Source organism: Ailuropoda melanoleuca, chromosome 16 (genome assembly GCF_002007445.2).
Source record: "Ailuropoda melanoleuca isolate Jingjing chromosome 16, ASM200744v2, whole genome shotgun sequence".
NCBI classification, from domain to species: Eukaryota; Metazoa; Chordata; class Mammalia; order Carnivora; family Ursidae; genus Ailuropoda; species Ailuropoda melanoleuca.
In genome coordinates this window covers 81,174,096-81,198,279 of record NC_048233.1, presented here as the reverse complement: position 1 = coordinate 81,198,279, position 24,184 = coordinate 81,174,096, and the positions used below count along the sequence as shown (strand labels likewise).

The 24,184-nt window shown below is 57.4% G+C and overlaps 1 protein-coding gene across 1 annotated transcript in view; it reads left to right on the top strand.

Moving 5' to 3' along the window:
* The first annotated feature begins 839 nt into the window (after positions 1-839).
* The window catches only part of SYT7 (synaptotagmin 7), a 59,727-nt gene continuing 36,382 nt past the window's right edge, over positions 840-24,184 (top strand). Inside the window, 2 exon segments of the mRNA XM_019806972.2 lie at positions 840-1,119; positions 23,390-23,493. Of these exon segments, the coding sequence (XP_019662531.1) occupies positions 855-1,119; positions 23,390-23,493 (369 nt within the window). The 5' untranslated portion in view covers positions 840-854.

Below are 24,184 nucleotides of genomic sequence, written 5' to 3'. Positions count from 1 at the left end.
AACAAGGACCTCCTCCCCCCCCCAACCCCCAGCAGCCCAAGGACAACGTGTGTGGCGGAGCGAGGAGCCACTGCCCCCGCGGGAACCGGGCAGTGCCCTCAGAGGCACCCCCCGGGTCCCCAGCACCAGTGCCCTCGGATGCCAGCTCTGGGGGACCCCAGGGCAAGGATCCCAGGCAGCTTTGGGCCAAGGTTGTGGGCACCGGGGAGCAGAGTGACATCGGCGGTGCCGACTGTGAATTGAGAGAGTGCCAAGGGGCAAGTGGGAATCTGGTGCTGCAGCAGGGGAGGGGGGCTTCGGAGAGGGAGGGTGGGGAACCGCAGGAGCGTTGACGAGGGAGACAGGAGTACCTGAAGGGAAAGAGAGCAGAGATTGGTGAGAATGGGGGTGCCAGGGGAATGTGCTCCTGGGTTTGGGGAGGGGGAAAGCAAAGATCCCCAAACTCACTCCAGTCCTGTCTGGGGAGGGGGGGAGGGGCCGGCTCCTATGCATCTCTCCCGAGGGAGCCAGGGAGTGGCCCGGGAGCCCAGTCAGCTTGCCATCCTCCAAGCCCAGCTGAGGAGTCTTTCCTCCTTCTCTGGAAATTGCTCTGCCATTTCCTCCTTGGCTCCTGACGCCTCCTTACACAGTGCCCACCTGTAGACAGGTCCCCTGCAGCTCCTGCCCAGTCTGTCTCAGCTCCCACCTGGGATGCCCCACCCCAGACCCAGCACCCCCCATTCTGCCAGTTCTGGCAGCGGGGTCTCTGCTTCTGGGTTTCTCGGTGATGCCAAAAGCAAGGCACCCCAGGCTGAGGACTTGCTCCCAAATAAAGAGCCTCCAGGCGTGCTGCTGCTGACCTCCCAGGATTGGGGATGCCAGGGGAAGGGACAGCTCTAAGGCCCTCTGCAGAAGGGACCTTGAGCCCCAAGGATTTTGAGGGCAGTCCAGTGGACACCAGCTTTGTCCACTCTTGTCCTAGCCCCACATTTGTTCTCCTTCTAGGGGCAGCGTCAGCCTTTCCCTACCTCCTGAGGAGCTGGGGCCTCACCCCCATCAAATCCTTGCAGCCTACTGAGTTCACTGAGGAGGACCTACTGGGTGCCAGGCATTGCACCCACTCAGTGCTTGGGGATAAGGGTGAGAGAGACTCGGTCTCCCTCTCCGGAACCTCCTCTAGGTGATGGCTGAGGGGACATTGCCTTTGGAGATGGCTCCCTTCATCTGTCCGAACCCAGGTCGCCGACCCTGGCATCTTCCCCCACGAGGCTGCCAGCTTCCAGCACTCAGACTGAGGGCAGAGGCAGGCTCTGGCTTGGATCGCCCTCTCAGAAACCAGTCGCTTAGTTCAGAGGCCAGCTCTAGGGTATGAGGTTGGAAGGGATAATGAAGTGAGGACCCTCCCCTTTCCCCTGCCCTGCCAGGCTGACAGCCTCCCCTTTTTGTTAGCCTAATGGCCTGGGTCCGTGCCCTCATCCCCTCTCCCTCCCTCCTCTTTCCTCCCACGCCTGGGCACCATGACATCACTGCTCCTCCAAGCACCTCTGCCCTCTCCATGGAGGCCAACTTGACATGCTTGGCATCTTCTGGGCAAAGGGCCTGCAACCCAGTGCTGCCTCTGGCATCCAGGCAGTGCCCGGGGCATCTCCCTCTTCCCCCCTCCAAATAGGCCTCCCCCTGGGGTGGAGACCTGTCTTGCCCAGTTGCTGTTGCAGGGCCCACCAGGTGCCAGGGGCAGGGGTAGCACTGACCAACCCGACCAGGAACAGGCCGGGCCTGGGGTTCACTTCCCTCTGGTGTCGCCACTGGACTGGATGGGGTCAGAAATAGGCTGGAGAGGACAGAGTCTACCTTTGGTTCTGGGTCCCCTGGGGCTCTCTGAGGGCCCAGAATCATCAATTTGGCCTCTGTGCCTCAGTCCCCTGTATCCCTGCCCACCTCCTAGAACCCCTGGAGCTCCAGGCCGGACTACACGCTCCCTCCAACCACAGCTCCCCTCAGGCCCCCTAGACTCTGCTCCCCCAGGCAGAGCTATGTGTACCCCCCATTTCTGTTCCCCACCTCCCCTTTGGCTTGCACCTAGTAGGGGTGAGATATGCAAATTAATTCCTGTGTGATTCGGCCCCTCCTTCTGGTCCCCCAGGGGCCAGTAGTGTCTGTCCCAATCCCCTCCTCATCCCACTCCCAGGAACGCCTGTGGCCCAATCCTTTTTACGATTTTCGATTTTCCGTCTCCTGTGTTCTCCTGCTCTCCCACATCCCAGGCTGGTTCCAGAGTGTCCCTAAGTACCCCCTCCCTCAGCCCACTCACCCTGGTCTCCACAGGGTTCAGCCTGTTGGCTAAGACCCTGTCCACAGTTCCTTACCCACTTGGGCCCACGACCCTGAGGCACTTCTGGAATCTAGCTCAGCTGAAGAAGGCACTGTGGGAAAAAGCCAGAGCCCAGTGAAGAGCAAAGACCAGCGCCCCTCCCATACACCCCCACGGGCTTGTACTCCAAACTCTGTTCAGCCTCCCCCAGCCGTGCCTGCAACTTCTCTCTGTCCCCTCCCTGAGGCAGGTGGCCCTCTCCCTGCCCTCAACTCTCATCCTGTGTTCATCCCGAAGCTGGCCTGACCAGGCCTCCCTGTGTCCCTTGGACCCAGGACCCAGGTCGGGCAGGGCCTCAGCAGGCCTGCAGGGGTCAGCGTTGCAGTGGGCAGGCAAGACAGCTTCTGCGAGGGAGGAAGGGAGGGAGAGGTGACCTTGCAGTGAGTGAGCGAGCAAGGCCAGAGAGGGAAAGTCTGGGCCAGTGCAGCAGTGCTGGGAGAGAGGTCAGGTCCTGAGGCTGCCTGCCCTGCCCCCAGCCCTCTGTGAGCTTGTCCCTGGGGGTAGCAGTGCTTGAAGTCTTGTCTGTCCCACCTGTTAGTGGGCTCTACCCTCTACAGCAACTCTGACAGAAAGATCATTCTCAGGGAGCACAGGGGACACACTGCATGGGGCAGGGGGGCTTGGCACAGTGGATCTCCTCTCTCAAGGCAGAAGGATCCATGAAATTGTCCAGGCCAACCCTCTGCCTGCTGGGCACAAGTTAAGGACAGAGGCCATTGGGTGATGTGTGGGGCAGGAGTTAAGGGGTATGGCTGAAAGGGCCACCAGGATTAGGGATGAGGACTGGGGTGTGGGAAGGTCCGATGAGGCTTGACTCTCTGACCAGTTGGTTCACCGTCAAACTCTCCCCCACCCCCATCTACCCCTCCACCTCCCCCCCACCTGCCCCATCTGCCCAGGCCCAGACCCCCCTGGCTTGCATCTCAGGCTTGGGTCCCAGTCTAGGGCTGAAGAGCCAACAATCTCCCAACAGGCCATGGCCAGGACTGGGGCAGGGGGGTCAGCTGGGGCTGGGCAGGCCTGAAACCCTGGGTGGGAGGGATGGCTTCTGTGGGCTTGTGCCAGGGTAGCTAGTGCCCCCAAGCTGTGTGTTACTGTGGAGACAGGACCCTCCTAGGCCTTGGGTCATGCTCTTGGGTGGCTTTGTGGGAACAGCTTGACCAACAGGTTCGGTGCCCAAGGACTGGGAGTTGGTAGAGAGGGAGATAGCCTCGAAGCCCCTCCTGGTGGGGGAAGAGAGGCCAGAGCAGGCTGGATTGGGGTGGGAACATGCAGGCCAGCAGGTGACAGGTGAGGGACAGCTGGAAGGCGGGGGAACAGGTGGGTGTCAGGCCCTGGGCAGCTGGGCCCTGCCCCTGGCTGACTCCAAGCTCAGGCCCAAGGGGCGCTGAAGGCATTATAGCCTAGCAGCAAAGGGCTGTCCCCTCTCACGCACCCCCCCCCAGCCCAGCTGTTACAGGAGGCCTTGAGGGAAAGGCAGGGGAGGAGTGGGTGGTTCGTTCCTTCTTGCACCCCTCCTTTCCTCCCACCCCCACTCCCCGCCCACCCTCTAGTCTCTGAGGGACTTTGAATCCTTATTGAATCAGATGGACCATTTTCAATAACTGCTTCCCCCAGGGGAACAAGGCTGTGAATGGCAGGGAGGGAGAGAAGCAGTGAGGGGGGCCTTGTGGGGGGGTGGGAGGCCGAGTCCTGAGCCAGGGACGCTTGGCTGGAAGGGCAGTCACTAGGACACTCTCCTCAGAGGCCCCAGTGCATTCCCGGTGGGCACAGACAGCTCTGCGTGGACCCGGCTCCCGGCTCCGTGGGCAGTGCCCAGCAGGTGGGACATGAGGCTGGTGAGGTCGGCTCTCTCTGTTGTGGCGGTCACTGGTCTGGCCAGGTGCCGGAGCCAGCCTGTGCCAGGCCAGGCCCGGGTGCCCGCCTGCCTTGCAAAGGGAAGCCCAGCTGGTGGTGCCAGGAGTGTTGTGCCAGTTCCGTGGACATGGAGGTGCCTGACCTTCCAGGCAGTAGGGGCAGCCTGGCTGGGCCGTGTCCAACTTGTGTCTGGAGGGCAGGGCTTTGGTCTCACCCAGGAGCATTCCCCAAGGGCTGGAACGGAGTTGGCAGACGATGGCATGGGACCTGTGGAAGGGGCTGGATGGTGCCCAGAGCCTGCGCCGGGAATTCCAGACCCAGCTGGTTTGGGAGGTGGGCTGGCATGTTGGCCTGCGCTGGGGGGCTCTGTAGCTTCCATCTGGAGGGCCCCTTGGAAGAGGTGTGTCTCCTGGGGCCGGGGGCTGGGCCGGGAGCTGACTTGTATGGTGAGCCGGGCTGTTTGGGGAACTGTTGTATTCTTGTCATTGAATGTGCAGGCTGGGGCACCGGTGCAGAGGGAGGGCGGGGCCCACGGGGGAAAGCTCCGTGTGCGAACGGGTGCCAGCTGGACTCGGGCAGAGCTGCGCTCGCGCGTCTGAGTGCCGGCTGTAAACAGCAGCTAATGAGTGTATTTGTAGTTAGGTGCCTCGAGGTGCGTGGGGAGCTGTGATGGGAAGCGGGGGGGGGGGGGGGCGCCTCTCCTGGCCCGATCCTCAGCCAGGCCCGGCCTATGCCTTCCAGGGGCCCTGCCTGCCCCCCTCCCGCCACACCCTCCCACCTGCCGGCTGGGCTGCCTCGGAGGCTTCCATCTGCTGGGAGCAGGGAGGGCCTCCCCTGGCTGTGCCGGGTGCATAGGTGTGGACGGGAGGGAGTTGGAGCTTTGGTGTATACAGATCCGGGCATTTCTGAGACAGCGTGTGGGTCTGTTGGCGTGCGCGTGTTTGTGTGTGCGTACTATGTCTGATTCTGTGCGTGTGTGCGCCCTCCAGAGCCCCAAGGAGAGGACCGCCCTCACCCCCATCTTGGTAGTGGTCCTGCTCCTTTGATGCCCTTCTCAGAGTGCAGGAAGCTGGGGGCTCTCAGCAGGCTGGTAGGCGGGAAGGGGAGACCTGTTCTGCCCAGCTGAGGAGATAGGAGGGAGAGGTCTGAGCCCCAGCTCCAGGGGGAGCCTATAGTTGCTACTTGCATCAGAGAAAGGGGAGAACTTGGTGCCTATAGAGCCCAGCCAGCTCTCAGGTTCTAGAGCCCTCAGGAGCCCCTGGAATGAGAGAGCAGGTCTGCCGGGGAGGGGGAGGGGGAGGGTCAGCCTAGTAGGTGAGGGTCTCATGGTGCTGGTTGGTGAAGTACGGTGTACCCTGCCTCCAGCCAGGATGGGGTAGCGTGGGGTGTGGGCGGCCACAAGGGGTGCCCGCGTGAGGCCCTGCATGAGGGGAGCAGAGAGGAGAGCTCTGTGGCTAATGTGTCCAATTAAATTACTTCAAACCCTGCAGCGGCAGCTGCTCCCGGTGGGGCCCTGGGTACAAATTGGATCTGTCTCATTACCACGGGTGGTGTCAGCGGGGCCGGAGAGTGGTGGCCAGCTCAGCGGGCACACGGCCGGCCTTCTCCCCCTTGCTAACCTGGGCCCGCTCCAGCCCCGGCGCCTTTGCTCACTCCAGTACCCCTCAGGTTTGCCAGGCCCTGCACGCCTCCTGACTGTCCTTGACCCCTGCCCAAAGCAGCCTGAGGGCCCCTCCCAGGCCTCACTCTCTTTCTCCAGGAATGGGTGTTTCATGCTCTGTAGGGGGTCCAGTCTCAGGAAGCCCCTCTCAGGTCACCCAACAGAACCTGTTCCCTCCCTTGATAACACGAGCGCCCTGATAACAGCAGGTTCTTGCTTGGGGAGCACTCAGGATGTGCTCAGCTCTTCCTGTATGTGCTACAGGGGTGGCTTGCTTAAGCTAGATCCCTGGGGTCACACAGCTAGCCTTCTGTTTGAACCTTGGCACTTGCACACTTGCTTCTCTGTCCCAGGAGCAAGTCCCTCCACTCTTCTGGCTTCAGTTTCTTTCTCGGTTAAATGGGTCTGATGACGGTTCTTATTTCACAGGGTTGGAGGATGAGGCGAAGTAAGGCGGGAAACATCTTTAGCAGAGAGCCCAGCACATAGTATAGTAAACACTCAGCCAGTGACAGCTGGTATCAACATTCTCCTGCACCAAGTGACTGATGTCTGGCATGGGGGTTCCGGAAGCTCCAAGGAGGACATGCCGGCTTCAGCCGTGGAGGAGGAGTCAGGGAGGGCTTCACTGAGGCGGTGTCAGTCGGTTACCTTCAGAACAGCAAACATGTGTTGAGCGGATCCCTCCGTGCCTGGTGCTGTTCTAAGCACATGACATACGTTAGCCCTCCCATCCTCCGACCAACCTGGGAAGGGGACCTTGCAGTGAGCCGTCGGCCTGGGGTTCCAGCAAACACCAGCAGACTCAAGAGCATGAGCTTGGAGTCCAGGGCCTTGGGTTTTGAAGGAAGAATAAGAGCTTGCCACATGACCAGCAGGGGTGAGGCGTTCGGTACGGTGAGGACAGCACATGCCGTAGCCCAGAAGCTGGGTCTTGTCCTGTTGGAGCAGCTGTGGGTGCTTGAATGGGGCTAGAAGAGAGAGGTCTTTGGGGGGCAGTAGCAGGAGATGACACTTGGAAAAGGTGGGTTGGGCCAGATGATGAAGTTCTTGGCATTTGGAAACAGGAACACTGGATTTTTTTTTTTTTAATTAGAGCCATGGAGAGCCGTGGATGATTTTTAAGCAGATCTCTATAGAGAACTTTAACTTCGTAGCAGTGTGGAGGGTAGGAAGCCCGGAGGCAGGCAGGTACACGGAGCTGGAGTCCCATCTGTTCCCACCTTTGCCCAGCCCCTCCTGGGTCTCTCCCCTGCACAGGGCTGAGTCTGAGGCACCACACCAGGCCGCCAGCAGTGTTCAGCTGGACTGGGGCCCTGCTCTCGGAAAGTTGTGGCAGGTCATGGGCAGACAGGGAGGCAGCAGGTGAAGATAGGTGTGGATGGACACCCCCAGGGGGCTTACCTAGGGACATGGGGTATTAGAAACAGCCTTTCGGAGAAGGCTACAGCACCCAGGTGGGCAGGTCCAGGGCTCAGTGAACACAACCCGTGCTCCTGGGGATTGGATCTGCACCCTACCCCACACCATGGGCATCAGGGCCAGGCCCTGGGGAAGCCACACAACTCATGCTTCTACCGGGCGGGAGCTCCAGAGCCCCTCCACAGCCAACCTGTCTCCACGGCAACTGGGCAGACCCCTCCCTCTCCATGCCCACGGCCCCGGGGCACAGGGACCCATTGCCAGCACGGCTTGGGTATGTCTTCCCACTTCCCTGGGGGCTCGTCCCAGGGCAAATGCCCTCACCCCCAGGCACCGGCAGCACACACACGTGTTGGTATTTGGGTCCCTGTGCACACGTGATGTGGATGTCCGCAGGAAGCAGGGAGGCTGGGATGGTCTACCTTGCCCGCCCACCTTATCCCAGGATTCTTTCCCCTGGGGATTTGGGTCAGATGGGTCCTAAAGAGCATAACCCAGAGTAAAGCATCGGCCCCTGCCTCAGGGATCAGGGTGAGGAAGGCAGCCCAGAGAAGGTGTGGTTAGGAGGGAACGGCAAGTCCGGGGAGGTGGCGGGGAGAATCTCTTCCTAGCAGGGCCTGGCAGGTCCTTCACGTTCAGCAGTTCATCTCTTCACGGCAGCCTTACGAGGGAGGTATCGCCCTCGCTGCAGTACAGGTGAGGAGCCCAAGGCCCAGAGAGGTAGAGCGTCTCACCGGGTCACTCAGCAGAGCAGGGATGAGATTGCAAGGCAGCCTAACTCCACAGCCTGGGTCTTAACCACCAGGCTCTACTGCCTGGTGCCTCCCTAATCCCACTGGGATCCAAGCCAGCCTGTCTCTCGGCCCATCACTTGGAAGGAATTGGTACTGGCTGCAGAGCTGGACTCAGAGGGTGTCCCCAGTGCCTCCCTTAGTGCTTGAGGCATCCCCTAAAGCCTTTGTTCTCAGGTCCCTGGAGTGGGGTGGAGCTCCCTTCCCACCCTGACTCCTCTCCCTCTCTGCAGGCTCCGTGGAAGGTTCCTCTCAGTCAAGGGGAGGAACCCCTCACTCCCTGCTTGGCACCTGCCAGCCCCGGAGGAGCCTGATGAATCGGCTGAGTGTGGCCCCCCCAGCCCCGTTCCTCCCTCTCCAGCCCCCGCCTGGTTGGGGAGGTGCGAAGGAAGCGATTTCACAGCCTGTCAGCTGAGGTCTAAAAATACCCAGAACTCCGAGATGCTTGGGCAGGGGGAGGAGAGAGCAGGGACCAGGATGGGGTGCTGGGGGGGTGCGGTGCTAACTTGGCCAGAGAAGCCCTCACAGCTCCATGGTCCGACTCAGACGTGATGGGCAGCGATTCCCTCGATCTCCCATCTGACCCCATTTCTGGGTCTCAAGAGCTCTGGCCCTCCGACCTAAGGGAGGGCTTCATGTCAGACAGGAACCGTGGAACCCAGGCCTTTCAGAGCCTCCGGTCGATGGCTCTTCCTCCCTCTCCACCCCTGAGTTGGCTGGCATCTTGAGGCCGTGGGAGCCAGGCTGGGTGTGTGCCTGCTTCCTTCCTGGAGAAGGTGCCCGCTTCTGCGAGGGGAGAGGCGTGAGGAAGGCAGCGTGGATGGGGGTGCTGGCAGGTGTGCGATGGGACGTGTGAGCCACCCAGGCACTAGAGGGGGGCAGAGGAGAAGGGGTGTGGTGGCCCACGTCACCGCCACGTGGCCGTGCACTAACGCTTGGCACAGGGCCCCCCACGAGTCCGCCAGTGCCCAGAAAAGGGGACCTGTGCATGCATGCATGGGGACCTGCTGGAGTTGGCCTGTTCTGGGTGCCAAAAAGCTTGTGGAGCTGGAGGACCGGGTGATGGCAGCTGTTCCAGGCAGAAACTGGGTGAAGGCGCAGGGGCAGGCGTAGCAGCATAAACCAACGGATGTTGTGTCACGCAGACACATGGTGGTCATGTGTGCATCCCCTGTGGAAATGTGACGGCGTGTGTGCCCGTGTGGAGGGGCAGGGGAAGACCTCTCCGGGGCACCAAGCCGGGTCCCTTAAGAGACTCATTAGCGAAATAATGCAGAGTGGCAGCCAGAACATGGGCTCTGGATCAAAAGTAATGGAGTTCCTGGGGCAATCCAGAGAGGGCAAATGACCGGCTCAAAGTCACACAATTAGTAGAATAGCCAGGACTAGAAGCCAGGCTCCACTGCCTTAAGACGGGTCTTGTTCAAATGTAGCACTGCCCCCACTTTGGACCACAAGAAGGCCCTGCAACACAGGACTGTAACCCCATTGGCATCTGGGGCCTCAATTCTGCCAGAGCTGGGCTGGGATCATGGGAACTTGGGGATCTGAGCATCTTCAGATAACGCTGGGTGGATGGGTCCTCGGGGCAGTGGTCAGTCGTCTGAATTAGAAACATGCCACCAATTAGCCTGTAGACTTGGCCAATGATTCGACCTCCCTGAGTCTCAGTTTCTTCCCTATAATGGAATTCCAGTAATACATACTTTGTAGGGTTATCATGAGGACTCAATGAGATCGTGCATGCAGCGTCTGAAGTGGCTGGAACACTGTGCCTAGTAAATGCTCAATTATGTTATCTGCAATTAGAGCTCGTGCAGAATCCTCCTACCCAGTGCTCCATAAACAGTCACTTCCCTTGCTTCCCCTTCAGCCCCTGGCTGCCCTTACTCTCTTAGATTGATCAGGGACTGACCTGCTAGGAACCAAGACCTATCCTTGTCTCCTGTTATTGGCTTTGCTCAGGAAGGACCAGGACCCACCAGTGGGACTTAGACCCTGAACCCTCTACATCTGGCCTCATCACTCAGTTGGTATAGGAACTTGGATAAGCACCATTTCCTCTCGGGTCCTTGGTCCTCCCTCTATAAAGTAGAGGGGCTGGACCCTGTAGTCCCAGAGCCTCCTGGTCATGTTGCTGTGTGACCTCAGAGGGTCCCTGGCTCAGGCTACTGGAAGGGGTGGCAGGTTGACAGGAAGAGAGGTCAGCTGGCTGCCCCCGGTGAGTGGAGCATCTGGGGCCTGAGCCGACTGGTGGCCTGCCATCATGCTGGCCCGCACCTGTGGCTGCGTAGGAGGGCATGCAGGCCTGACCAGCTGAGCACTGACATTGGGAGAGGCTCAAGGACGATGACTAGAGAGAGCCCTTCTTGGGGCCCTGGAAGCTGCCATTCCAGCCGTCCTCCCCCGCTCTCCTGCCCTCCTCCCCAGGGCTGTCCTTCAGCAATTCCTCCTTCCTTCCTGTCCTTCCTCTCTCCTTCCCCTTCTTGGAGTCTCCCCGTGCCTCCCTCTCTCTGCCTCTTGCACTTCAGTAATTTTGACCATTTTCCAGGGTGCCTTCTTCCTTCCTCTCCCTCTGCAGATGAGCGAGCTCTTCCCCCTCCTCTGTCTCTCTGCTTCCTGACATTCCTTCTCTTTCCTTCCTACAACAGGGAAAAAATGTCCCTGCTTCTCCGGATCTTCCCGGCTCCCCCTGCTGCTTCTGAGCTGAGGTCTCTCTCTTACTCTGCATGGGCATGTCTAGGCTCCTTCATTTCTTGTTCCCTGGCTCCCTCCCTCCCTCCCCAGTGTCCCCACCTCCACCTCCACTCTTCCAGTTCCTTGGCACCCCTTACTCCTCTCCCCGGTTCCCCTGCCCTCAGAGTTTTCTTGCCTCCTTCAGATGGTGGGGCTGATGGGGCCGAGCCAGGCAGTTTCTGTGCCTGGTGCAGCTCTTCAGTACCTCAACACCCCCCCACCCGCGTGAGTTGAGAAAGGGGGTCAGCCCAGGGCCCAGGGACTGGCAGCCTTGCCTCCTAATTAGTAGGAAGTAATTGCCTGGAAAAAAAATTTCATTTAGAATGAGACTCTGAGACTCCAAGGTAGAGCTGAGCCAACTGATGGCCCCTGGGGACCAGGAGGAGGGAAGCAGCCCAGGTCAGGGTCTCAGGAAGCCCCTGGATCCCCCTCTGTGGCTTACTTCCAGGACCCCAGCCTTATGGAAGTACAGAGAGAGAGAGCACTGGGCTGGGAGTACCACCGTCTTCATTTGAGATTTGGTTCCACTACTCACTGCGTGACTTGGGGCAATCCACTTATTTCTTTGTGCCTTGGGTTTCTCTCCTGTCAAATCAGAAGAATGCCTCGGTATCATGAGGGTTGATTCGGACAATGGCTATGAAAGCACTTTGCAGGCTGTAAGGGCTGTGTGAGGTGTTACTGTGTTCCTCCAGTGTGCTGTCCAATGAGATGTGAGGATGTGGAGGGGTGGGGCAGTGAGGCTTCCAGAACGTGGAAGGAGGAGGAGGTGGGTCCTGCTGAGCTGTAAGATTAAGGGCAGACAGATGTTGTTTCCAGCTCCTGCTGTGCCACCCTGAGTGTTCATCTCCCCTCTCTGGACCCCACTTTCTTCATCTGTAGAATGCTGACCATCATGCTTCCTCCCAGGGGAGGAGTTGTAGTTTTCAATGAGAAAATGTTTGCAGAGTTCTTAGCAGTTCTTGGCCTATAGTAAGTGCTCAATAAATTATATTATCAGTATCTACTGTAAAGACTCTTATCTTTACTCCCTACCTGGATCCAGAGAAGCAGTGATTTGGGGCGTTGTCTTCAGGTGGTTTTATTTGCTCTGATGTTTGTTTTTGGAAAAAGGGAAATTTCCACACCCCATGAGGCTAATATGAAGCAGTCCGTAGAAACACCAAGCAGATCTGCTTTTCTAAGAACCCCCACCTGGCGAGCAGGGAACAGGAGTGGGCAGAAACTGTGGCTTTCTCCCATGACTCCCACTTTTTCCTAGAGAGGAGCTGTGGGCAAGTTTCTTGTCTGGGTGGATGTGAGGTGGGGGGCCTTTGCCATCAGGGAGGCCCTATTTCAAGCCTTTGTGTTCATTCTGATAGGACTCACCCTATAGCGGGAGGAAAAGTTGTGTTAGAGGGAGCAAGAACTTTTCCCCTTGCCCCGGATTGACCACTGGGTTGAGTCTTCCCTGTGAAGCAGGCAGCATGGTGTTTCAGGGCGGCCACAGGGCAGTCGGACTGCCTGAAACGTGCAGGTTATTGGGCAGGGCCGCAAGCTCAGAGCACCGTATTTTTTCCGGTATGGGTGAGGGGGCGGTGGCGGGGAACTGTAGGCCACTCCTTCCCCACCCGCCCAACGCCACGCCACCGCTGGGGACCTTCTGTCTCTGCTCTAAGCGCAATACCCGCACCAGCCGCCAGGGGGCAGTTCGGCGGGCTCCACTTGAGGGAATGGGAGGCGGCATTTACATTAACGGGAGGCTTTTTTTCGGCCTGAGTAGGAGTGCTAACTGGGTCCTCAGAATCTGAGGACCTCACGGGGGAAAGGGAGCTCTTGAAGTGTCTGGTCGCCGCCGTGGCTTCAGCTCGTGGCTGATGAGGGAGGAATTGGCAGAGGAAAGTGGGATCGCTATGCTGTAGTCCTGAAAACATCTCCAGTCCTTTGGATCCTGCTCGTTAGGGGCAATGCAAAGAGCGGCCTAGAGGAGGAAGCAGTCCCAGCACTGAAAAGGATTTCAGCACCAAGGACAGGAGCACCGCGCCGGCCACCTGTTTCAGAACCATGGACAGATCCCAGGGCAGCCCTCTAAGCGGCTCCCTCCTAGAATTTGTGGTCCAAATGATACCCCAGAATATGGTAGAATGGCATCTCCCAGGAGGAATCTCAGTCCCCCACCCCATGTTCTAACGAGGAGACCTAGGCCCAGAGAGTTGAGTTAGTTGCCTAAGGCCACACACCCACAGTGGCAAATTGGGTGGCAGAACTGGATTCAGATCCCCAGTGGTCTCTCTCCAGCCATTTCTCCCCACCTGGATTTCTATTAGTTCTCTCCCTCCTCCCTAAACATCCCTGGGAGCAACTTCACATTCTATTCTATCCCTGAGAGCCCTTGAGCTGACAAAGATTAAGTGTACCCTTTCCCCCACCAAAACACCAATCAAGGATCTGAATCTTAGGATGGAAGATTCCTAGCCCCTAAGGCTTATTCATGGCTCCAAGCATCAGGTGGGAGGGTGTCGGAGCAGGACAGGTGCCCTGGCCTGTAAGGAAGGTTGTGACTTGGGGAGCTAGAGTTGAGTCATCAGCATGAGGAACTCTTAAGTGCTCTGAGATCCTTGAATAAAATAGAGCGCACCATTCCAACCTCTGCTTCTTTGCAGCCGTGTATTATTAATAACAATAAGATGCTGACTTAGGCCAAGGCACAACAATGCATTATTCATAGGAGTAACTAGTGGTCAAGGCCTGCACTTAATCATCACACGTTCCTGATCCCGCCCCTGCTCCCCACTCCTGGTGGAGAAGCCCTCCAGCTGAGCTCCTGCTTTCCTGGCTCCTGCTGCTCTGATGGACATGATCATTTTTAGGGGTGCCCAGGTGGCTCATTGGCTTTGGAATCAGGGTGGCTGGGGAGGGTGGCGATTCCCAGCTAACTCAGGCTGGGATGGCTTTGACCCTCATGACTTCCGGACTCAGCAGCTCTCTGGAGTCTGCAGATGGTCTCACTCCCCGCCCCCCACCATCTTTTGAGGCTAAAGACTGAAGCCAGATGTACCAGGCGTCCCTAAGCCAGGAATTGTGCTGTGGTGGTAGTGGGTCACCAGGCAGAAGATACCCCAACGCCATTAAGTATGGCAAGAGATATGAAACTCTAGGTAAACTCTGGAGTACTTTGTAAACTCTTCTGCACTGAACAAACGTGGGCCATTATTACCAAGGCCATGCTATCTGCTAGAAAAGAGAGCCAAGGTAGAGAAGGCATAGAGAACGCATGGATGAGGCCTTCTTAGCTCAACAGGCCCTGGTCCCCTGATGAGAAGTCAAAGTGCTGGTGGATCCTGACATGTCCCCGTCCAATTTCTTGCTGGAACAGCTCCTGGCCCATCCGGACAATCCTTCATTCGCTGTTTACTCACTTGGCATCTCCTCTGAATTCTAAACCGTCTGCATCCAGCCGGCCTCTGCGGCCCCAGCCAGCACTCTCTCCCTAGCTCACTCACGCATTATCTGTTTTTATTACACTCAAGGTTGAGGAGGCTTGCTCGTGCTAAGCCCCTATTTTCAGCTACTTGTAACTTTCCAAAACAATTCCCCCCGGGCCTCCTCTTTCACCAGCCTTGCACCCCCCTGGGTGAAGCCTGAGGGGTTGTGGGTGTCTCCTTGTCTTTCTGAAGGACACTCAGGGAGACTTTCCAAGGGGTATGAGGGGATGTACTGTATGGTGATTAACATAATATAATAAAATAAAATTAATAAAAAAAAAGGGGTATGGGGGGAAGGTAGAGGCCCAGCTTTCCTGGGAAATGAATGCCAGGCTCTCTTTCCCCTCCCTTCTATCTGCTCATTCTTATTTTCTATTTCCCAAGGTGGGTAGCTTGGAGGGGGAGTTTTAGAGTAGAGAGAGGGCAGAAAATTCAGCATGACAGGAGGCCCAGAACTTTCCCTGGCTGTGTAGGGTTCAGAGTTTTGCTCATTGGCTTTCTGTTGCTTTCTCCCCAATTCTGCCTTTTTCTGGCTTTGGTGCATGTGTTGGGTTGGGAGGAGGAAGGAAGGTAGAATAGTTACCAAAAATGTCCCCCCCTTCCCATGCCTAAATAGCCCTAGGGCTGGTAGGCTCTGCACTTGTAAATGCCCTCCCACCTTCCGCCCATTTCCATCTGCTCAGCATGCACGTGGAGGGGTGCTTCCTTTGGAAACCTGTGACTCTAGTTTTCACTGCTTTCCACCTTGAACGTCATCATGCAGCCACCAAAGGATAGGGGGGAGGCGCTGGGGCATGATGTGTCGTAAGTAGTGCAGAATCAGGTGGGAGGAGGCAGGATTAGGATAGGAAGGCGCTGGCAGACGTAGCCCCAACCACCCCCAACATCACTCTGCTTTATCTCCGGAATAGTGGTTGTGCCCTAGGCGGTACCAGAGATAGGGCCCTGGGCAAATCCTGGGCTACCCCACCCGTCTCCATCTCCGTCTCCGTTTCCTGCTCACCCTTGTCTAACCCCAGGGGCCCAACCCCCCAGCCTGTTCGGGGACCTTCTCTCTAATGAGGGTGCTTTACTGAGGCTGAGGGCTGGGCCAGTGGAGGGAGGAAGGATCCCTGGGAATGGTGTGTGTGAGAGGAATCTCTGAAGCACTTGGAGTAACTCGGGCATGGCTCTTGTTGGTAAAATTTTGGGGGAAATTCCTCTCCCTGACTGCCTTTTATTTTGTGTTCCCTCCATTTCTTTCTTCTCTTGGCTGTCCTCAGAGTGACTTGGTTCAAGGCTCAACTCCCCTTGGGTGGAACAAGAGAGAGAGAGCTGTAGGGTTTGAGGTTTACAGACTCCAGGTGCAATCCTGGCTTTACTTCTCTTCTGCTCATGGGCAAGTATTTAACCCTTCTGAGCCTCAGTTTGTTTTTTTGTAAAACAAGTATGAGAGTATTTCCCTCTAGAAGGATGCTGAAGGCTGCAAATATGATTCAGTGAGGAGTGTACACGAGTTACCATGATGAAAGGTATTTGGTAAGGAGAGCAAGGGCCTGGGATCTGGGGATCCCAAAAGAGGAAAGCAGTCTAGGTTAGGAGGGTGTGGGGGTGATGGGACAACTTTGGAAGGCCTGGATATGGACAGTGTGTGTGTCACCAGCTGAGAGTGCAAGAGCAGGCAAAGTCTGGGGGAAAGAGTCTGTGTGCACAGATTTCCAGCAGGTCTAGCAGCTTCTCTGTCTCGTATCCTGGGCTGNGCTTCTCTGTCTTGTATCCTGGGCTGTGGGCTGTGGGCTGTGGGCTGTGGGCTGTGGGAGAGCCCAAGCGAGGGGGAGACAAGATCCTACCCCATTGGCTCTGCTTGGGAGAAAGGCCTACCCCCAAGAAAAGGGTGCTGGACAGAAGGTCAGCTAATTCAAACTTGGAGAATGAAGAGACTGCTATGAGCACTTGTCATCAGGAAGGGCTTCCTGGAAGAGGCAGGCTTACCTGGGGGTCTTGAATAACTTCATGCATTTGTTTAGCACTTAACTTATCCAGCCTCTCCTAGGTACCAGACCTGGGGCTACAGAGATGAGGGATCTGGGGTCTCGGCCCTACAGGGGTTCCCAGTGGGGGAAAGACAGAAAGACAGAAAGGCAGTGGGGTAAGTGCTAATTATTAACCCACAATGATGAATTGCCATAGTTACGGAGGAGGCAGAAAGGAATGTGCAGGGAATGAAGACCATCTCCTCTCGGTATCGGTAGAAGATAGGAAGAAGGCATTCCAGGCAGAGGGAAGAGCTTGTGCCAAAGTGGGAAAGAGTTTAGCTTTCTTGAAGGCGGGAGGAAAGTGAGGTGTGGCTGGGTCACGCATTGGAGCCCATAAAAGAGCACTGGTACACCCTTCTGCTCAGAGGTAGGTGGCTGGAGCTGCGGTGAAGGGCAGGCTCGCGTCCTTAGTCTGCCATGCCCTTCTCTTCCTCTGTGAAATGGGGATGATCCTGGTACCTGGTTGTGGAGATCAAATGGAAACTTCCTGGCACAGCGTCCGCCCCTTAACGGGAGTACTCAGTTGATGCGAGCTATTATTTTATCTTGACAGAACCCCAGCAGGGGATGTCAGGGGCTGCTCTCCTTGCTTGAAGGTGAACCACTGAGGCCCAGAAGGGCCCTTACCCGGGGTCACTGGCCAGGGCCAGAGGTGTGACTTGAATCTAGGCCATCTGCCCCCAGGTCTACTTCCTGTCCCAATGCTCTGCCTCTGAAGGACAGCCAGAACTTGAGTAGAGTAATAACGGGCATGGGAGAGGATTCCAGGCCAGAGCGTGTGCGTGAACATCTAGATCTTGTGGACGGCAGAGTGGGCGGGGCATCTACTGGTGGCCGTGGCCATGGGTGTATGTGTGCATGAGTGTGAGCAGTGCCGTGCACAGTGTGAGTCTCCATGGCTCGTGCGTGTGTGTGAATTTGTGTGTACATGGGTATCTATGCCTCGTGTTTATGTATGTGTGTGAATGAGCTTGGGTGTCTGTGCAAGGGGTGGGTCTCTGGGGCTGTGTGTGTGTGTGTGTGTATACACACCTGCATGCACATGTGTGGGGTGTGGGCTGAATGGTTGCCTGTGCCAAGAGTGAGTCTCTGTGGTGTGTGACCATGTGTGTACAAGCCATGGGTGTCCATGTCTCTGACCTGTGTGTGTGTTACCTCCCTCCCTCTGGCTCCCTCCTATTCTTCTCCACACCCCCGCCCCGGGGCAGCTGGTGAGCGTGCCCTCAGAAGTCCATTCCCTCTCCAGCAGCTCCCCAGGGCATCCCAGCAGCTAGCAGTCCTGTTTGATTCTGTTCATCCATAAATTATGGCTTGCTGAGGAGATGAGAAGGAGTTGGGAGTGGGGGCAGAGCCTGGCAAGGGACGGGCTCAGGTCTGCAGTTCACACCTGAAGCCCAGCCTGGCTTCCCGCTGCTGCCCCCCACACTCCCTTGCCCCAGCCCTTCCCCATTCCCGGCCACAGGCTTTCACTAATGCTCTTGGTCTCGGTCAAGCCCCGGGGCAGGGATCCGGCTGCACAGAATTGGGTAAGATAGGACCCCTGGCCTCTGCTGTCTGGTGGGGAAGAACTAGATGCGTATCTCGTTCAGTGTTTTATTCAACACTCATTGAGCGCCAGTGCCTTGCCGCAGATGTCTCTAATACAGGGCGGACGTGGTAATACTATGATAATAGCTAGCATTTACTGCCTACTTATTTTGCGGTGCTAAGCGCATTATATGTGCTAATTCCTTTAAACCTCACAATTGTCCTATGAGACCTGTACTATTATTAGCCGCCATTTACAGATGGGGACACAAAGGCACGCAAAGCTTAGGTTACATGTCTTGGAAGAATAAGAGCCAGAATTTGAGCCCAGAGAGTCCGGTTCCAGAGCCCTGGCACTTAATCACGGCACCCTAAAAGAAGGGTGCAGGCTCAGTGTGATGGGCGCTCTAAAGCAGGAGAAATTCATTCCCACTGTGGATCGTACAGAAGGCTTCCTGGAGGAAGTGCTTCTCATCGGGGTCTAGAAAAATCAGGAATTGTCAGGCAAAGATGGCATGGGGGAAAGATTAAAAGGGGTCCTGGTGTGCGTGTAAAAGAGAGGCTCAAACTCTGTCACGGCAGCCTCTCCCATCTCTTCCCTCCCATCTTGTTTGGGTGACAAACAGGATAACATGCAAGCACTGAGCATTTCACAATAGTACACCTCCCAAGTGTCAGCTTGTTGCAAAATACCCGGAACGAGCAAAGCAGATACAGCCCTTGCCTTCATGGACCCTGGAGTCTGGCACACAGTAGGTGCTTAATAAGTGGTAGCCTCTATTATTATAATTATTCCTAGAGGCCCGGGCTTCCTGCTCACTCGTTTTTTTCGGCAAGCTTTTGTCAAGCACCTGCTGTATGCGCAGCTCCCCCCTTGGTCCTGGGGAGACAGTGGTGAACAGAGAGCGAGCCCTGCCCTCACCGAGCGGACATTCTGGAGGGGAAGACTGGATGAGCATGTCATCCACCCGCACAGGTGGGCTCCCTCCTCCAACACGCAGGCTTTACCCCGAGAGCCGCTTGGCTGCTAGTGTGGTCAGGAGCACCGGACCCCTCTGGATCATCGTTAACCCTGAGCTCTGGCCAGCTGACGTGCCTGCCACGGGCCTGGGCAGAGGGACAGCCCCGTGCCCGAGCTTGCACCTCACTCCTGGACATCCCAGGGATTGGACCCGGGAGGTCTGGCTCCCCCTGCCGCCCAGGGCCCCCCCAGTGTCATCCGCCTGCCCTTGTCTGTGTCTCACCCCTGGGACCCAGGATGTCTCCTCTGCCCAAGGATAGGCTGTGGAACCCGGCCCTGTCAAAGGCTGACGAGGGCTGCAATACTTCTTTCCCCGAATGTTAATATGCTGACGCTAAGGGGACTTGAAACCATGTGTGTCATCGGAGGGAGGGTTAGAAGGGCCAGGGCGGCTACGCCTGGAGAAGACTGGAAGGGGACATGAGAGCTGTCGGCAAAGATTTAGAGGCCTGTCATGTGGCAGAGGGAACCAGCGTGTTCCCAGCAGCTCCGGAGGGCAAGCTTGGGAGCAAGGGGGGACTGGGGGGGGTAGTTCTAGGGAGACAGACCTCACTCAGCATGGGGCACAGCAGCCCTCCCTAACCATGCCTGTTGGTGGAGGGCCTGCCTGCTGTGGAATCGGCTTCTTGTCACTGACAGGGCTGCCCAGAGGGTTCCTGCATCGCTGGGGCCAGACTCCATGACGGCAGAGGTCCCTTCCAACCCAGAATAATAGTGATCCGTGCTCTGGGAATGGGGTCACTCTGGCTGGCGGGGAAGAACACATGCCTGCACCCCTTGATGGCAAGAACATTTGCTGGCTGAGGACACCGTGTCACTTTCGGTCACTGCATCAATACAATTTGCAGTGACAAGCCTTTGTTTCACCCCAGCTTCAAGGGCTGTGGGTCGGCAGCCGGGGGCCTGGGGGGAGGGGTCAGACTCCTTGTCTGTGAGAGGACAGCAGCAGACCCTGGGTGCCCCAATCGGATCCTGGGTTCAACCTGCCTTAGCAACACAGCTCTTTCTTCAAATGGAACTTTCTACAAAAGGCCAAGATGTGAAACAGGGAAATGCTGCTGCTTTTTTGAAGAGAGCGTGAGGGACGGCAGCCTCACTTACCTGGCATCCACCTCGGTAACCCGTGAGAAATCCCCGGGAGCCCTAACCGTTCCAGAGAGCACACAAAGCAGAAGAGAGCCGACTTGGAGCCAGACTGCCTAGGTTTGAACCCTGGCTCTGCTACCTACTACCGGAATGACCTTGGACAAGGTTCTTGACCCCCTTGTGTCTCTGTTTCTCCATCTGCAAAATGGGGACAATCGTAATGCTTACTTCAGTTGCTGTTGTGAGGACTGAGTTGTTACCTCGTGGGGAGCACCTGGGACACCTGGCTTCTCATCAGAGGAGGGGTCAGCTCTCCCACAGATGAGGGCGCTGACATTCGAGAGGCCAAGCACCTTGCTCATGGCCACATAGCTGGTTAGTGGCCAGAACAGAGCCTCAGCCTAGTTTTCTAGACTCCAAGCCCAGTGCTCATTCTGCCTGCCCTCAGAATGCTACTTGCTTCAGACGGACACTCCCTGGATCTCTGGGGCTGTTCTTAGCATGCCCACTGGCTTCTGGAATTGACAGGCTCTGTCCTCAGGGGCCCTCTACCTACAGCAGTGGTGGCCGAACAGTTTTGAGAAAGACTTCTCTTGGCAAGGAGAGGGGTAGACCCCTTGGAGAATCACCCCACGGCCAAGATGTATGTGGAGAGAAAGGTGCGCGGAGAGGACGTTAGGGCAGAGGAACCCAGCTGGAGCATGGCCTCCTACCACAGCACTGCAGCCACCAGAGCAAGAGCTTGCTAACACCCCCTCTGGTCCTGCCCCTTCCCCGCGCAAACACCTTCCATGGCTCCCATGTCCTACAAAACACAGCAAGCCCCTCAACCTGATAGACAAGCCCCTTCCCCATCAGGCCCCACTCCGATCCCAGCCTGTCCTCCCCCACTGCACACCTACTAACCTAGACCATCTCCTCAAACAATGTGCCTGACCCTCCCCCCTCCACCACCCCCCTTCTTGCCTTTTCTCTTGCTGTTCCCTGTGCCCAGAGTATCTCACCCTCACCTCATAGTCATCCCCCAGACCACACCAGATACCACCTCTTCAGGGAAGCCTTCCCAGATAGCCCTCTAGTCCAGCAGTCATTTCTTCATTGGTGTTCCTAGAGCCCTCTGTTTATGGCTGAGAGAAAATGAACACCACCAACTTTAATCATAATACGTATACATCGAGCGCTAACAGTAACCCCATGGGGTGTGTGCCACCGTTGTCTCTACTGGAAGACACCGAGTGGTTAAGGCACTCGTCCAAGGCCACGCAGCTATGAAGAGGCAGAAGCTGCACTCACACTTGGTCTTTTCTTGGGTATTTTGGAGTCTGGAGCCCCAGGCTGGGTGTTCTGCCACTCACTGGCTCTGGGGCGCCTGACATGCTAAGAAATAATTAGCTGAAATCTTGCCTCTTGCCTGTTCTGTGTGCCTCATGCTAGACTCTTAATGGCCAGTGGTTGAAGAAAGCTCAGACCAAAATTGGAATGTATTTTATTTACAAGTGAGTTCAACAGAGGAAGGCGTGAGATCATTTGCTTTTCCAGCCCACAGAGCACCCCCCACCCAGAATCTTCCAGTGGGGGCAGGGGCAGTTCCTGTGGAGACAGCTGGAAGAAATGCAGGTCCCCTTCCTGGGAGGTATGTTTGCCCCTCTCTCTACCACAGACTTGAGTCTTGAGGCGCTGGTGGCGTGACCTGGGGTGTATGGCCCCACTTGTCTTGCCCCCTGCCCTTAGAAGCCTGGAGGTTAAAGATGATGGCCTCCCATGTGGCAAATGTGGCCTCTCCAGCCTTGCAGAGCTCCCCCCCAGGGCGGGAAGGGCAGGACCAGGTCCTTGGTGTCTGCTCGCTGTCCAGGTCAGAGCTCCTGGGGGCTGTGGGCCCCGAGGATGATCGTGAACTGAGTGCAAGGCTGGGCCGGGGTCAGGGGGAGCTGCAGACTCAGGACAGGAGGAAGCTTAGCTGGCCCGGCACGTGGGCTGCTGGGGACCAGGCGAAGGTGGCCTTTTCCCACATCTGGGAGGCTCAGGAAGTTGGGAAGGGAGAGGTGGGGTCCAAGCAGGACTCGAGGGAGAGCAGATGGTGAACTGGCTGCCCAGAGCAGTAGAATGGTGGTAGGAGGGAGCCCCAAGGGCCCCGAGAGCTGGGCTAACCGCTGGGCCCTTCTCCAAGAGGCCCCAGAGCCAAGCAAGAGAGACTGGGAGCCCAGAGGCTAAAACCGCAGGGACCAGGACCAGACAGATATCGTCAACTCTTCATTACCACCCTCACTGGCCCCGAAAAGCCCACGCAGGCTCCTCTGTAAATAAACAGCGTCTACTTGCCTTTAGGACGCATCCTAGTGCACACATACTTCCTGTGCACGTGTGATCTACGCTGCTCTCGTTCGACTCACTCCCCCACGTGAGAATCTCGGTGGCACCGTGCTTGCCTTGCGTTTGTTTTGGGCTCTTGTTTGCGACCGCCTGGGAGAAGGCAGGGAGAAAACCGAGTGGTTATGTCACTCGTCCAGAGCCACAGCGAGCAAGTGGTAGGATTTGCACAGAAACCTGGCGTTTTTGTCCCGGGCAGGTCTGTCAATATTACCACTCCTGAAATAGAAGACCCCTGAGCTCTTGGAACGGAAGCTACCGGTGCCCCCCCCCCGCGCCCCTGGCAATTAAGACATTGCAGACGGCGTAGGTGGGGCTGGAGCCAATGGGGTGGGAGCCCCAGAGGCAAGCTCGGGGCTGAGGGTTGGGAGGGCAGGGTGTACAGAGCCCACTTGGGTGGGCTTCCAGCCCAAGGGAAGCTGAGCTGAAGGGNGGGGCTGAGGGTTGGGAGGGCAGGGTGTACAGAGCCCACTTGGGTGGGCTTCCAGCCCAAGGGAAGCTGAGCTGAAGGGGGTGAGGGGTGGTCAGAGGGTTCCAGAAATTCCCTTTTGGACTGCACGTGTCGCCGTTGAGTTGGGGCCAGACACTTCTGCGGGTCTGTCTGTGCCCATGGGGCAAATGTCCTCAGACATAGTGCCCTTTGGGCAAATGGGGCTGGAGTTGTGGCTCAGAGTATTGGAGTGGATGGAAGGGTGCTGGCAGGAAGGTTGTGAAGAGGCAGCTTTTTGAGGGGGAGTAGAAGTGTCCACCAAGGCCTGACTGGGGGGGGACACACACGGCCTCTTCCTATGAAGTGTCAAGTTTGGGCGATGGTGCGGATCCTCTGGACTCAGAGCCCGTGCAGGGAGGCCGTGGGAGGAACCTCAACCTGCAGTTCCCCCATTTTACAGATGAGGAAACTGAGTCCCAGAGAAAGGAAGGCACTTCCCAAGGTCAGTCAGCAAGTGTAGCTGGGAGTGGAACTTGAGGCTCAGAGCTCCCAGTGTAGGGGCCAGACGGAAGGGGAGGGTAATTGCTCTGAGGGGGGCTCTGGGCTGAGGGAGGGTGGCCGGCCCTGGCCAGTGAGGGTCTGACCTGTGCGTGTCCTCTCCAGGGGCGCCCACCCGCGATGTCCTGCTGGTCTCTGCCATCATCACCGTCAGCCTTAGCGTCACTGTCGTCCTCTGCGGCCTCTGCCACTGGTGTCAGCGCAAACTGGTGAGGCTCCTGAGGGCCCCAGGGGCGGGGCCTGGCCCTGCACCCCGCCCCCCCACAATTACTGGCCCCTGAACCCTCTCAAGGGCTAGCGAAGATGGCCCACCTGCTCACGTAGTCAGGCCCATTTCCGTAGGAACTCACACGCATACACGCACTGCGTTTGCAGGGGTCTTGGCCCCAAGTGTCTGTATGTACACCCAGAGCCACACACCTAGGGACACATTTGGGGACAGACGTGAGTCTCACAGGCATTCGCGCGCTCACCAACTACACGCGCACACGCCCCACCTCCCGCAGAAAGAACCGTAATTGCAGCCTGAGAATCGCAGCCCGCTCCCACCCCAGTGCCTGGCGCCCGGCTCCCGGCCGCCCACTGCTTCCCGCCAGGGCTGGGCGTGGCCGAGCAGGGTCTCCTGGCCAATGAGGAGGCGCCGCCCGCCCCGCCCCACCCCCAGCGCCCGCACATCCATCCTGGTTCTTGGGGTTTGTACAAGCACAAACGGCTTCTTTTCATTTTTAACGAGGACTGGGGAATTAACGAGCAGGATTAGGCCATCAATAAGTAACGAGACCATCAGGAGGGGCATTCATCACCCGAAGGCCTGGGAGCGGAAGCCGGGCTGAGCTGTCTACCCCTCCTGCAGCCCGCAGCTCCCCGAGAGGGGCCAGCTGCAAAACTAGACCCCCACCC